This window comes from Diplotaxodon limnothrissa, linkage group LG17, assembly GCF_057381915.1.
Source record: "Diplotaxodon limnothrissa isolate DT_005_m linkage group LG17, D_limnothrissa_male_GT1.1, whole genome shotgun sequence".
Classification (NCBI taxonomy): domain Eukaryota; kingdom Metazoa; phylum Chordata; class Actinopteri; order Cichliformes; family Cichlidae; genus Diplotaxodon; species Diplotaxodon limnothrissa.
Genome location: NC_140612.1, coordinates 31,923,570 through 31,939,663, shown reverse-complemented (window position 1 = coordinate 31,939,663; position 16,094 = coordinate 31,923,570). Strand labels below are relative to the sequence as shown.

The following is a 16,094-nucleotide window of genomic DNA, read 5'->3' as shown; positions in this document are numbered from 1 at the left end:
AATTGGCTAATAGTAACTTTTATTCTGTTGTGCTGCAGGGTGAATAAAGAGAAAACAGAGTCTGAGAATGCTTTGTCATTCTCTGCATCTCTCTGTCTTTGCCTCTGCTGAGGTGTTTTGTACAAATCACAAAGGTCACAGGCAGAAAAATTCAGCTCTGATCATTGTTTCTTTTGGTTGTGGGCTTTGGATTTTGTTGTCAGGGAAACATGACTGTTTCGTCGTTGTCCTTCAGCGAAAGAACTCTGGGAGGATTCAAGGTCTGCTCTACAGTGATAGATCAATCACATTTTCTTGACAGGAACACAGTGAGGAAGGAGAGAGAATGTGTTTTTTTGACTTTTAGCACAAATATGGACGTGTGTTTTTAAATTCCTGAGTGTGTCTTCTACCTCACGGTCAGCCAGTTCAGCCTGCAGCTGGGAGACTTTCTCCCTCAGCTCTTTCAGCTCCTTCTTGATGGTCTCCACTTCCTCCCCCTTTTCCCGCTCCTCCCTTTCCCGCTGCTCCTTCAACCGCTCGATGATTCGCTCCTGGAGTGAAAAGAGAGAAAGGGAGAGAGAAGGAAGGAGATTGGAGTGAAAGAAGGTAGTCGAGGTAGAAGAAGTGATGGAAAATAAGAGAGGAAAAAAAATCACCTCATACCCTCCAACAGTCATTCACAGTCACTCAATATCAAGTTTCTATACTAATAACAGTCATATTAAACTTTATGTACATGGCAGCTTTGACAGGATCTAACAGCCAACAGCGATTTTAGGCCCATAATATGTTTTGGCAGAAGATGTAAAATTCACAACCACTAAAATACAATAACCGATCTCTATAGCTTGAGAAGAACATAGCGGCCCGTTCAAGTCAAAGTACAAAAGTTCACACGTGCAAAAGCAGTGCAAAGAGTGTATACTGGGTCTGCAGTGTGTTTTATTAAAATATTATTATTATGGGTCCTCATTTGACTTGTACAAAATAAAAGCGGTGGCACTTTGGCTAAAGGTTAGTTTAAGGTTGACTTTAGAAGTAGTGTTAAATCTTACTGCAATAAATTCAATCTCTAACTCTCATCCTATATTATCAGGAGTTGAGCTATCAAACCTGGCACACAGATACATCTTGAATGTTCTTACGTACATCAGATACTATGATCTCACCATATTGCCTAACATTGACCTGTTGAATGAGATAACATGACCCTTTTTATCATTTATGCATCTGTAACACTATAAAAGCATTGCATTTTTATAATTTCACAACAACAGCATCTCATTGAAATCCTCAAAGCTTGAATATTATCATGGTTTCTAAGCAGCCACTTGGATCTTAGATACACCTGCTCAACTGCTCATTAACACAAAAACTTAATCAGATAATCACATGGCAGCAACACAATATATTTAGATATACAGACATGGTCACAATTACCTGTTGAAATTCAAGCCAAGCATTAGAATGGGGAAGACATGTGATCTAAGTGACTTTGAATGTGGCATGGTTGTAGGTGCCAGACAGGCTAGTGTGTGTTTCAACACTTGTTAATCTATTGGGATTTTGCCACACAATCATTATAGAAAATAGTATGAAAAAGAGAAAATATCCAGAGAGTGACATTTCTCTGGATAAAAATGCCGTTTTGATGCCTGGAGGTCAGAGGAGAATGGCCAGAAAACCCCAAGCTTATGGGAAGGGAACAGATACTTATAAAACCACTTGTTACAACCAAGGTATGCAGAACAGCATGTCTAAATGTGCAACACGTCGACCCTTGAAGCAGATAAGCTACAGCACCAGCAGACCACAGTGGGTGCCTCTCCTGTCAGCTAACGGGCAACTGAGGCTATAGTTTGCATAGAAAAAAGAAGATTGGAAAAACAGTGCCTGGTCTGATGAGTCGCAATTTCTGCCACGACATTCGTATGGTTTCCTGAACATGACAATGAGTTCGCTGTACTCAAATAGCCTTCAGAGTCACATCACGGACATCCAGCTGACAAATCTCTGTGATCCTGGAATATTATTTTCGCCATATTGTAGCAATGCTATGAAGAATTAAGCAATTAAAGAATTAAATAGTTACTATATCATCACTCTTATATTTCTCTTCCATCTAATTCTCTACCACCTCTATTTTTTCATATTTTGCACCTTGCACTTTAATGGTTAAACTCAATAGTTTGTAAAGACAAACCAATGAGGGTCTTCCTTAGTCAAGACTTTAATTAATTAATTAATTCTGGGTTTATTGGTTTTCGTGAAGAATACCACTGTAACATCAACATTCTTCAAAATAATTATGATAACAGAATGAGGGATGCAAATATTTCAGTCATGGTTGTTTCTACCGTTTACAGAGACAAAAATACAGAATATAGCTGCAAACACCATCAAACATGAGTAATATTGTGCATAAAACTCAAGCACTGGAAAGTTAAAATGCAACATAATTCATCTCAGAAGCAGAAGAAGAAACGAAAGCAGGGTAAGGAGATAAAAATGGATGCAGAAAGGAAGAAAGCTAAAAATGAAAGGCGCCAGCAGAATGAAAATGAGAGGAAAAAAGCTTGTGAAAGCCGTGCAAGTGAAGCAGGAGTCGTCGGCCACATCATCCTGCCAACACTCACACGTCTAACTGACACCCTCAATATTAGTCACTGGACAATTAATAGGCCTGTTTCCTGTGCGCGTGCAAATGCAAAGGAGATTGAGTTGGTAACATAATCGTGCATAACACCGCAAAAATATATTCTCATCAAACACTTTAAAGTGTTCTGCCGCTCTAAATGTCGCTGGTTAGATTCCCAGAATCAGGGTTAAATCCCCACTGAGAGCAGAGTCATAAAACAGTCGGCTCTGTGGCTAAAGTACCTGAATGTCCAAACCCAAAGAGTGACCAATGAACTACTTTGAGCCATGTGGCTGCACATTGGACAGTTCCTAATCTTTTATGAACACAAGCTCTGGATGATTTAATAATGAAACAGCCAGTGTGATTATTGGTCGATTTCCATTTATCCAGAGCCATCTGGTCATCCTGTGGGTGGTCTGCAGTTTTGCTCATCAAGATTTTATTAATGCAACCTTGCTCAAGAGTTAAACGGTCGGGTGAGCGTGTACGTGCATGTGTGTATACCTTCTCAGCCAGAGCCTCCTCCAGCGTTCCCAGTGCAGTGTCTGTGTTTGAGGTGTCTGTCTGCAGAGACTTGACTCTGTCTTTCAAGCCACTCAGCTGTTTTTCTTTGTCCCTCAGTTGATCCTGGAGGTTCTCTATCTGCAGAAAGAAAAGGAGAGAATAATTCTGTGGGGTTTTCAAGAATAATTTGCGCATTGACCACTCAGTGAGATTTTGTTGGCAGCTCTATTGGCTCTAAGACTCAGCCAAAGTGAAGTACTGTAGCAGGTGCTTTTAAGTCCACAGGAAATTGAACTTCTGCAGAAGAAATGCAAATATAGCAGCACATCTTAAACATGTGGACAAAGTGTGTGTATGTGTGTGTGCACATGTATCAATCTACATAAGCAACAACTTGAGCTTCAGGCAAGTCTGAGGCTCTTTGAGGGTTCAGGTTAAACTGCAGGGTGAAGGTTAGAATTACTGTAGGCTGGGGTTAGGGATAGTTTAGATGTGACTACACAGGGAAACCATTATGTAAATGAGGGTCCTCGCAAAGCTAGAAGTGCCAGCACATGTGAAGCTCTCTGTGTGAGAAAAAGGAAGGCGGGACAGAGAGTGATCACAGACAAAGATAAGAAGTTATGTCAACTTTGTGGTCTTCATTAAGAAATGGATGGAACAAAAGGTTGAACCATACAGAAATAACAGAATCAGGAGGAAAATAGAGCTTGAAAGCTTATGTAATGTCTTCATATGAGTGAACTTGGGTGGGATTATTGCACAATTTCAATCTCCCCCTCTTTATGCTTCTCTTGCCTTCCCCTTGCCAGAGAGAAAGTTAATCAAATGATTGGCAAACTCTCACAAAAAAAGACTGGAGTCAGATTGACATCACTGCAGGTGAGACACACACACACACACGCAGCACTACAAAAATTGCGAGCATGTGTGTGTGTGCTTGTGTGTTCATACAGTAAAACATTTCCAGCACCTCATTAATCAACTGTTGACCTGACAGGTTGACTGACACGTTCTCCACCTCCTCCTCCTCTCTGTCTCCTGTCTCACACATGCACATACACACATATGTGAACACACACTTGACATTGAGAGGCAGTGAGAGCCTTTGATCTGCATTTCCTGAACCTGACATACACACACACTCACTCACTGCTTCTCTCTTGTCCTATTTTAGTTCCCAAGTCATCTGTGATAATGACCCAATACAAAAACAATGATCAGCTATGTCACAATGTTCCTCGCAGCAGAAATCATCTATGTACTATTAAAACACGAGGCGGAGGGCCACAAAACGGAAAGAAGGTATTTTTTGTGTTTTCACATGAAAAAAGGAGACCAAATTCATACTTTTTTCAGATGATATCAAGAAGGAATCAGCAGCATCTCTGCCTCCCTATCAGGCTCTGAACTGTTTTCCATTTGAAGATGGCAGAGGTCATCATTTATTAATCAAGAGGAACTCATTAGTATGCATCTAATGATTTTAAACACACTCTGTCTCTCTCCTCCCCCTCCCTGTCTTGCTTTATGTCTGTCTGCTTGATTGTCTGTATCAATTATCTGCACACAGTCTCCATTTCTGCATTTTTTTCTACAGGACACAAATGCTGCGACTGGGTGAGGGAGAAAATTAAGACGCAGAAAAGACACAAAAGACTGATGATGGAGGAATGCAACCTCACACTGGCTTCTCTGTAAGCTTTGCACTTACTGTGTTAGATGCAGTGGCCTAGATGACTGCAAGAATCCTCCTTTAGATATCCCCATTCAAAACCACTACAATAGCTGTTATGGTAGTTTGCTTAAATTGTCTTATTCCAAAAGTTCCACCAACATATCTGACAAGCACAAGAGTTTTTAGGATAGCAGGGTGAATGTGTGTGTCTGTATATGTGTGTGTGTAGACAGCCAAGACAAGGGGTCACTCTGGCCCATCCATCTAACTGACAGCATTACCGCAGAGATACTCACAAAAACTACATAGTGAAGACCAGGAAAAAGTATGCAGAAAACACCAGAGACTTCAGTTTTGCCTAAACGGCCTGTCTGTGTGCAGCTGTGTCTTTCTGCTCACCTGTCTGTTTGACTGTTTGTCTGTCAACGTCTGCTTGCATGCTACATGCTGTGTTAGAGCCCCATCTAGTGGTCATAGTATTAAATGTTGGCATATTCTCAGAACATCAATTTCTATCAGCATGAAAAGGAGTAAAGGTGTGTCTGCTTCAGCTCTAATGCATGTTATCCATTATCCAAAAAGTCTGAATATCGCAGTTTTCCTCTGGACACAAAGAGATGAAACTGACGATATTAGAGGTAATGGTGATGCTGGTTTATTTGGAAGTAAGCTAGTACTATGAGGGCAACATGACCAGAATCAGCTAAAAGAAAAAAAGTACACTGCCTATTGAGGCAGTGTACTTTAAATGTGTACTAAATTAAGGATAACACTCCATAAATGCTCACCCTGTAACATTTTAAACCATAACAGATGCAGTGCATTAACCCAGGACTCTACAATTACTGGTTAGCTCAGACCTAAAACAGGGATCACAAGGACTTCAACTTTGCTTTATGTGTCTATATTAATGGAGTGCATTTTGTGTGTTCTCACCTTCTTCTGTAGAACATTAACTTTGCGTTCCTTGACGTCCATCATGTCTTTGAGGTCAGTGATCTCTCCTTGCTGAGTGCTTTTCTCCTCCGTCAGCTCTGAGATCTGCTGACTCTTTTTAGAGAGGAGCGACTCCTTTTCCTCCAGTCGGAGACGCAAGGCATCCACCTGTGAACCCACAAGTAGGTACGCAAAAGTGCAAATAAACATTCACACACCAAATATCAACGGTGAAGAAGCAGAAAGGTTGTAATGAGGGTGTAGCTAAACCTCAGTCTGTAGTATGGCAGCTCTCTGTTCCTTGGCGGTTAGTGACTCTTTGAGTACATCCACATGTTGTTTGCTGTCAGAAAACTGATTGTTCAGAGTGTCCAGTTTGGTCCTGAGAGCCAGCAGCTCGCTGTCCTTACGGCTCAGCTCTTGCTTGGCCTGTTCCATCTGAATAACACAAAATATAAAAGGGACAGACAGATAAAAAAGAGCGTGTAAAGGTGTGTACTGGAGAGGACGATATGCTTTCTAATATCATATATAAGCATTAAAATGTACTACAAGCTTTGCAAAGTAAGCACTCAGTCCTAATGTTAGTTTTAGCCATTACTCTGCAGAAGACCAACTGTTAAAGAAGAAACAGGTACAATAATAAGAAGTGCTCGCAGCTGACTGATAATGCTTTTAAGATACAAATCTTTTTTTAAATGCACAACTTTACTGCTTTATTCAGAGGGGAAAGAACTTGTTACGGAAGATTGCAGATATTTTATTAAGGCCTGCAGACACGTCTACCCTTTACGAGTAAAAAGAGATGATGGTTGCGGTGATGGAGAGAGGTACAAGACTGCTACCTCATCCACATAAAAAGTGAAAAACAAGAACAGACCGTGGTTTTAAACTCATCCCTCTTACAAAGGTTAGTGTGTCAGTTTATCTCCTAAAGCTGTGACTATGATCAAATATATCTTGACACAATGAGGACCTTAGAAGAAAAGAACGGCCATTTATTTTAGTTCTTCTCCTGAAAAGTAAACAAAAGTTAGACATACATGGAAGTCAGTGCAGTATTAATCTATTTTGCTCTTAGCTATACACTTCAACTAATGGGTCAGGGTCAATTCTTTCACCTGGCCAAAGCTCAGGAATCAAATACAGTAAACTGCCACATTTGGAGAAGTTGCGTATTACAATTTCACTCCTTTTAACATGAAATTCAGTTTGCAGGTGTTGTGATTAGGGGTGAATTTAACATGACACAGTACAAGAATGGACCCAAACCATACAGTAAATCAGTCATATAAAAGCAAAGCAAACCCAGGAGCAAAGTGGTCTAAACTACAAATGGACTGAAACCTCATGCAAGGACAAAGAGAAGTGTGTTAGTGATACAGACACTGCAGCACAGCACAACTGGACTCTGCTGGAATTCTGTAGCCGTATCGATCAGACTGCTGCGTACGACTATTACTATCAAAAGCCACTGATCTCACACACAAAGAGAACTGAAATTCCTGAGCTGTTTATAGAGACTAACTTTGTCAGCTCACCAAAAGAATAGAAAATGCTTTCTCCTGGTGTATTTAGCAAAGTGTAGAAAACACATTTGCTAACCCAGGTTTTGAAGAATGGCTCAATTCATTTTAGACTGGCTTTAAACTTAACCTCTGTAATTCCTCATGTCTTGAACTGGTTCAAAACAGTTATAGGATGCAGATATATGCAAAATGGACCATGTTAATGGCAATATGATGAAATAACTACATGAGAAAAATAAGTACACCTCATGAGTGGATATTGTTTGAACGGTCCACGATGCTCTCTGCAGCTGGTGTGCATAGTTTTGACATTTGAATGTTATAGTTGCTTACTGCTGTCTGAACACACAGCATGCTACCGGGAATCTATTGGAAATCTACTAGAACTACGTTAGCCAGTCAAAGAAAGAAAGAAAGAAAGAAAGAAAGAAAGGATGCGCAAACAGACACAGAGGTGTGTCTCTTACTGCCGACACCTCCTGCTGAAGCTCATTGGCTCGTTGCCTTAGTTCCTCCTTCTCTGACTCGCTGTGAGTTAGCTCTTCCTTCAGCTGCTCAACCTGGCAGGAGAGGAGGGCATCAACATGGGTGCTTCCCATTAGCCAAGCTTTGCTTCTTGCTTCCCTTACTTGTGTTTCTTCCTTGCCTCTAACCTGCTTCCAATAAGTCAGAGGTGTGAGGGCAGCAACAGCCTGCAGTTTATCTTATCATTACTAGTATTAACATAAGTAACTTTACAGCCTCTGCAGGTACCTCCGTTCCTGTTGTGTGCGTTTTGCCTACAGTATTATAAATAATACCGTGTTATACTGAACTGTTTCCACAACAGCCTGCCTGCTCCTTTTACTGCCCCATCAGATCAGCTGACCACTAGATAAGCACATGTTGACCGAAAGCTTTTGCTGGGAGCATCTGCTCTTCCAGCTTAGATTCCAAAAAATGCATTAAAAGGATTAAAAACTCCAGATAATGGTGTTTCTTGAATCAATTTTGGAGTGAGTGGCAGAGCTTTGAAGAAGGGCAAACATCTAATTAGCAAAATGGAGAGCACACCGGGCCATAACAAGTATGTTGCCACAGTTGCATCTGGCATGCTTAAATAATGTATATAACCCCTACATTGTTTTACAGTACTGTGTCCTTTGAAGACTTCTTACTGGAGCATTTCTGAACATGTGAAGAAGCGTGCATTATCTTTATTTTGATTAACAAATGAAATGGCTCTTTGTTGCTATTATTAAAAGCTCTGATTGAGGAGAGCTTTACACCTTTGATTAAATACACGTTAAAGCTAATAATGTCCAAAACAAGAATGCATCTAGTGTATTACCACAGATATGCATGCCAACAGCAATGAAATCCGACTATAAAAAGGTACACCATGTAAATTACTTCCTTCCAGTTTTGAGACACAAATCCACTACAGAGAAAAACAAGAATATATCAGCTCGCGCACACAAAAAGTCTGCTGAATTTCCAAACTGGATCGCCTCCCCACACGACAGACGTATACGGAGTTTCCGTTTTAATGAGCACGGCTCCCAGACACTTTTTATTCCTGACAGTGAAGTTGTATCCGTCAAGGTAGTGAGTGTGAAAAAGCAAATTTATTCTCAGCTAAGCAAGAAAATCCAGATATTGTTCAAAACACAAAGGGAAAAAATGGTGAGACAAGCAAATACAACCAGACAGGCAATAATGGAGCAAAAACACTTTTTTTTATAGTCTCCAGCACATTGACTAAAATTTGACAAGATAGAGCAGTGTAGCCCTTTTAAATCATACTGGGACTTAAAAGGAAGTAAATACACAAGGTCAAACAAATCCTACATGCTAACTATTCTATTTAGAGTCCTTTGATAGATATAAGGATATATTCTTATTATTGTTTATATGTTTATTTGATGCTTTGCCTTCACTGCTGCAACCTTGTTGCTGACAGAACCACTGCCATGTTTGAGAGATGAAACGGTTTCGTATTTCCCTAAATTATTATAAGGTTTGTATCATTTTTTAAAGATTTTAAAGTTTGAATATTTCTGACTTAGTTTGAAAAGTGTGTCAATTTAAATGTAATTTAATCTCACTTGAGGCAGTAAAGAACTGAATGAATGTCTGTACGAGGTTTGGCTGTTAGTTTGAGATATCAGTCTATATAAATCTTTGTGAAGCTCTTTTAGTTCCTATGACTTCCAGGGAATTCCTGTGTTGTGAGACTTTATCAGCTGTTTGAGCCCCACTGCTACCTTTCAGACTTGCACGGTGGCCTCATTACTCTATTTACAGGCAATTTGTCCTCAAACTTAACAACTATTCTCAACTCTTAATCAGTTTAATGCTGTATCTATTATTATGTTTCAGTTACTGTCTGGACTGTATGTGTTTGTACATTTATCACCTTGTTCTTCATGAACTTGGAGTGGGATCTGTAGACCTCCATCTGTTTGATCTCCTCCTCCCTCTCTTCACTGCTCAGAGCGCCATTGGATTTCAGCATCATCACCTCCTCTTCCAGCTCTCTCATGCCACGCTCCAACGAGCTGATTTTTGCATCCTGACAGGAGACAAACACATCTAACTAATCAGACCATAAACAAATATACGGTGATAATAAAATGGGGTGAAATAGGAGCACAGGTGGAAATGCAATTAAAGGAAGTCTACGTGAAAATAATGTAAATGTAACTATTGTTGAATGCTTAAAGACTTTATCTAATAATCCATTATGTTTTTAAAATACTTGAATCTGTATCTCAATAATAATCAGTGAAGCCCAACAGACATAGCAGTTGGCCAACTTTATCTTGTCAATATTAACTGCAAAGACAGAAAGACTTTCAACAGAACGTAACAAAAAAGATGCTTTAGGTATGTTTTTCCAGCAGGTAGTAGAACGCATTTAGAGGTCAGAAACACTAATGTCCAGTTCATGCTGTGTGTTGGATAAACCTCCGACTGAGAGTCTGAAAAATTATTTGTTTTCTTCTTTTGAGTCTAAAATGTTATCCAATGCAACAAATATATTAATATGGGATATTTAAAGTCTTGTTTAGTGAAACTGCACTTCATGGTGTATTTGTGTCTATTCTTTACCTTATTTTCCATCATATTTACCCAGCAACCACATGTACACTCATTAAACTTTTCATTAACACTATTAATAATCAGCAAATAATACAGCAGCAACTCAGTGCATTTAGACATTGATGAAGACCAGTGATAGTCCCAAGTATTTGGACTGTGTAATTCATTCATGCTCTAGCAATCCTATGTCATTAATAGCTATAATATCCACATAATATGCACATTAAATACAGCACTACAGAATTAGCAGCATTTCAGATCATTTTTTTTAACAATTTGTATTGTTGGGGTCAAAATAATCCTCTATAAATGTAGACATAAATTTAAATCCCTGTATATAGATATATACAAACACATTTCTAAATTACATTAGCATTTGTTTACCTTCATTTCGATGACTGTCTGCAGGGCCTTGGTCTTTGTTGATTCTGGAGCTGCTTCGTATCTCCTGTGCAGCTCCTGAGAGGCACAAACAGCACGATCAGCAGATGACAGAGAGGGAGACACAGCGGGATGGAGCGAGGGATGGGGCAAGAGAGGAGAAGGTCGAGGGCCAGGAGGCGAGACGAGAGCAACTGATGGGAAGGGATGGAGTGAAGGCTGAACCGTTGGTGTAGGACGAGGAGCAGGTGCAGGAAAGGATGGCGAGTGCTGGAGGGACGGATGAGCGGAAGGGTGGACAGAAGAGGCAACAAAGAAAGAGGGAAAGTGGGGAGGACAAGAGGAGGGGGTGGCAACCGGATGGTTGTAGTGCCGGTGAGAAGGAGGGGAAGGGACAGGGAAGGAGGGAGACGAACGCAAAAGGTGATGCCGTGATGGGGAGAAAGCAGGAGAGGGCTGGAAAGGGGGTGACACATGGAAAGGAGGGGGAATAGGGATCGAGGGAGAAACAGGAAAGGAGAGAGATTCAGCTAGAGGTTTCCCTCTAGGAGAAGCACTGGCTTTTAGCCTCCTTGGATCAATCCGGCCATCCCACATCATTTGAACTACTTGAAACAGCACTAACGACGCTAACTGTGTTTAGCCTGTGTTTAGATTTTAATGATCAAATCTGACAGCCTGGAATTGTGTTAATTCAATGAATTAGTTCCCAAGCTTCAGTATCCATGGATTAAGAAAAATATAAAATGGTTTAAAAGTCCAAATTAACCCAAAGTCCAGAGTGTTTTTTCTCTAAAATCATCAAAATTCTCAAAAACATGCTATCTCACTACTCCAATTTACTAAGAAAAATGCAGTAAAATGTCTAGCAGCTGTTACTTCATCACTAGTCTTCTAGTCAAATGAAGTGAGACGAAAGTAGGGGGAGTGCAGTTGGAAGGGCACAAATAGAGAAAGAAAGAGCAAAGGAGGGAGTGAAAGCAAAGGGGAGGACACGGCTGTGTATGCATCACTGCTTTTCTTTGAAGGACACACACAAAAAGAACATGTGAGTGAAAGGGATAGTAGGAGGCCATTGCTAGAGGCGATGACAAGGATGGTACAGATGCCCACACACACACACACTCACACACACACACTGTGGTATTCACTGAAAAAGTACTGATACAGCAATTGCAAAAACAAGAACGTAATTACAGCTTTAATTATGAAATGTCAGAAAACATAACTGTAAAATTTAACCACTGCTGAAAAATTGCCTCCATCGTTATTTACTTTAGAGATTACAGCACCCTCATCTTAACCTAACACCTCTTTTCTGGGTCATTTAGAGGAGTTGTAGCTTAACTGACTGTCAAACCTGTGTCCGAGGTCTTTGCATGCACAAGTCACCTGACATCACTCGTGTTATATAATTATTTTTTCCATTTCGAAGGTATTTTTTGTTGCTTTAATTATATAAAAGTACATTGGCACACGAGGACTCGTTTCTTAATAGCCAATGCTGCCTAAATACTGCCTGTCATATTACGGCATTGCAATTAAATTTTCTGCTGCTCATTCCTGTGCAATATCCCATCTGCCCTCCCGTCATATTTCTTTTCAAGATTTTCTTATTTAATCACTAGTGTACATATATTTATATTTATAGATACATATATATTTAGTCATCTTTTCTCTTTTACCACGTCTCTCTAATATTTTGCTCTTTACTATTTTTCTATTTCTTTATTATTTTATTTTATTTTATTATATTTTATTATATTTTCTTCTACTGTACCATGCTGCTGAGTGACTGCTGCTCGTCAAACACATTTCATTGCAATGTTGACCCTATGGTAACTTGCATATGACCAGTGTTGGTCAAGTTACTTGAAAAAAGTAATCAGTAACTAATTACCGATTACTCCCCCAAAAAAGTAATCCCGTTACTTTACTAATTACTTATTTTCAAAAGTAATTAATTACTTAGTTACTTAGTTACCTAGTTACATTTTAAAAACACGATTTACAACCTGAATAGGTGATAAAGCGATAGATCTTTCAGCCCAATTCTACTTTTCTGCATAATCCATCATACAAAATGTAATCAAATGGAAAAGTCTCTTTTTAAAACTTGTTTTATTAGTTTTAACTTTATGCATCAAGCAAAAATTTTATTATATGCAACATTCTCTGACTGGAAGAAATTTGTTTAACATTTAAACCTATTTTCTGCACATTCCAGCACATAAAATATATTTTTTGTGTGTGTTTACACTCACTCTTTCAAATAGATGCAAGTAAAACACAGAAGAAAATAAATAAAATCAAAGACTAGCGGTTCTGTTGCTCTATTTTCACCTGTAAACCAGGAGTGGCATAGGCGGAGGTTTACCCTGGTGCAGGTGTGCCGCAGCGGTCAGTGGAAGAATCCGCGAGTTTCTCTGTGAGTTTCCCATTACGTCATAGCGCACTCGGTGTGTTTAGGGGGGTTTCGCTTTAAAAAGAAGTTTTCTTCCCACGCACAACGGACACTAATGTTTTTGTCACTTTTTATGGAATCAAACTCAAAGTAAGGTTAGTACTTCCACGCTTTAAACGCTGCACGCTCATACTCTCTCCCGCACTCGATATATGATGCACTGTTGATCTGCACACAGCTGTTGTCACGAACGTCGCACTCGCTTACGTCACTGTCATGAGACATTCTTGCAAAAAAAATCACGGTTTTAGTAACGCAGTAACGCAGCGTTCCTACGGGAAAGTAACGGTAATCTAATTACCGTTTTTGCAACAGTAATCCCTTACTTTACTCGTTACCTGAAAAAAGTAATCACATTACAGTTACTGCCCATCTCTGCATATGACAAATAAAACTGAAACTGAACTGAACTGAAACTTAAATTTATCACACCAAACAATCAGCTAATTATTGAATTATATGCCATCTTTTCTCATCTTAAAGCCTGAACCATGAAATAATTGCCAGGGTTACATTAAAGCTACACTTTTTAAAGTGTGCTGGCTACAGCAGTAATTTTTATCAATAGCTAAAACTAATTTAAAAACAAAAAACAGATAAATAAATGGCATATATAATGACAACACATTATCTTTTGCACAGTTATATCCCCCCAAGTACCAGACATGGATATCTCTTTCCCTTTTCCTTTTACTCAAAAAACCAGCCTGGTAAAACAGCCATGGCCATTAGTTTGCTGAAAAAAGTCACTGAAAATTTTGCACAAAATGGTCAACTTTTGTGTCTCAGACTTGGACCCCAGCAGTTCTAGTCCAACACTACACCTGTTGAGCCAATAAACAAAAATCTAGTGCACACTACGTCACATTTAATATGGATATATGCAAATGGCATAAACAAATTTTGAGAAAAATTCCTAAACCCTTTGACATTCAGTAACCATGAAGGGAAGATCTTTCTGTGTCCTAAAAAGAGCACTTTAAAATTAGTTCATGTTTTCAAAAGTCTGAACAAAAGGAAGGAAGGGAGGAATATTTTTAGGTTCTATATTTGGTGATTTTGCTGATTAATTACTTTATGTGATTAAGTGGCATTTTACAATCAAGAATCCAGGAGGTTAGATTAAAAGGCTGCATGTACTTTAAGCAGAGGATTATTTAATAACTGCACAGCAGCATCCCCATGAGGGACATTGTTGAAGGGTATGAAAATTGTGCTGCAGGACATTACAGTCTAGTTTGTTAATTAGCAAAATGAACAATATCCCGAAAGGAAGTGTCAGCACAGAATCAGGAAGTTAGCAAGACTTGCTCAATAGAAATTTGCATTATTTAGCACTGTAACATTCACTAAACTCTATAATGAATCTTTACTTCAGATACTGCAAAATGTTTTTCTCATTCTCTCGGTTGGTTCCAGCTTTGTATTTAACATCTTCGAAACAAAAACTCTGTCCAGTGTACTGATGCAGTGAGATGAAAAATCAGCCAGAAAATATGCAGAGACTCCCAGTTGTTCTTTCTTATGGTCTTATCATTTGCTGTGATTCATTTACTGAAGTATGACTTTATATCACCCCTCTAACATTATGCTGCATTTGTGCATTTGTCACCCTGGCTAATGCATTAGTATACTGATATGTTTTTGTTGTGCATTTTTTTGTTCATGTTTTAGCTGACTTCTATATTTTGATTATTTGTATGTTTCCATGTTTTTACCACCTGTTTGCTTATATGTTGCCTTTCATATGTTGTTTTTTTATTGTTTTACTGTTTATATTTTCTTTTATTGTTCTATCCATCCAACCATTGTCTTCAGCTAATCCTTATCAGAGTCATGGGAGAATGGCCTATCCCAACTACCATAGGGCAAGAGGGAGGTTACACCCTGGATGGGTCACCAATCTGAGTCCTCTGTGTTGCAGGACTAACAGAGAGACAGACAGCCATTCACAGTCACACACCTATGTGCAATTTAGAATCACCTAAACAGAATTTTATTGTTATTTATTGTTATCATTTATACTGACAATTGGTGGTTTGCATTTTTGCAAGTTTCTCCTGTTTTTTTGTTTTAATTTACCTTATGAGCATTCTGCCTTTGTTCACCCGTTGAAGCATGTGCAATCTCTGTCTTTAAAGGTGCTACATAAATCAAGTTGATATAACTATTATTATTACTATTGTCAGATATGAACAAGTGCAAATCTGTAATGTCAGAAAAAGCAGAATTTTGTGGATCACAGATCTCTTAATCTTCAAGAAGACATATAGGTCAGTCAAAATATTTGTGAATTATTCCTGAAAATGCAGCTTAAAAGATGCACAAGAGTATATTTTGACTATTTGCCACACTGAAATTGGCAGTATGTGCTGGAAGGATGGATGTAGTACACTGACAGCATTTTGCCACTAGGGGGGGCTTTTGTATTAAGAAAGTGAATGTAACATTAAACCAGCAGAAGGAGAGAAAAAAGAAACGTGAGTGGAGAAACTGGGATAAAGTGTACACTTAAGACTGGAAGAAGCCAAGGGCTTTGCCTGGATATGATACACTCTGATGTGAACACATTCACATCTGGATATGCACAAAGACTCTCCCCTGCACACATGGTAATACTTGATTGCATATTGTTTCTTCTTTGCCAGTGACACACATACACAAACACACACACGCACCTCTCTGAGTTGTAGCATCTCCTTGTCTTTTTGCTCAAGCAGACCCTCCAATTGGTGGATGGTCATCTCAGCATCGGCGAGTCGCCTCGTTCGCTCATGATCCTCCTCGGTTGCCCGAGATGACAGGCCTTTACTCTGCAACATTTCCAGTAACTTCTTGATTGACTCGTCCCTGTAAACAAGAAAACAAGGAAGTTAATAGCATGCTTTAGACAAG

At 39.2% G+C, this 16,094-nt stretch overlaps 1 protein-coding gene across 4 annotated transcripts in view; it reads right to left on the bottom strand.

Annotated features, from left to right (window-relative positions):
• Positions 1-16,094, bottom strand: part of LOC146615258 (ELKS/Rab6-interacting/CAST family member 1-like) — a 162,174-nt gene that overhangs the window by 109,312 nt on the left and 36,768 nt on the right. For 2 of the 4 annotated variants that reach the window (XM_085376029.1, XM_085376026.1), the window contains exons 6-13: positions 15,878-16,049; positions 10,739-10,813; positions 9,669-9,824; positions 7,738-7,830; positions 6,012-6,179; positions 5,742-5,909; positions 3,128-3,265; positions 393-533 (exon numbers count right to left, since the gene is read on the bottom strand). In XM_085376029.1, the coding sequence (XP_085232155.1) occupies positions 393-533; positions 3,128-3,265; positions 5,742-5,909; positions 6,012-6,179; positions 7,738-7,830; positions 9,669-9,824; positions 10,739-10,813; positions 15,878-16,049 (1,111 nt within the window). The remainder of the gene's footprint in view (positions 1-392; positions 534-3,127; positions 3,266-5,741; positions 5,910-6,011; positions 6,180-7,737; positions 7,831-9,668; positions 9,825-10,738; positions 10,814-15,877; positions 16,050-16,094) is intronic. The other 2 variants (XM_085376027.1, XM_085376028.1) reach the window with 2 other exon arrangements.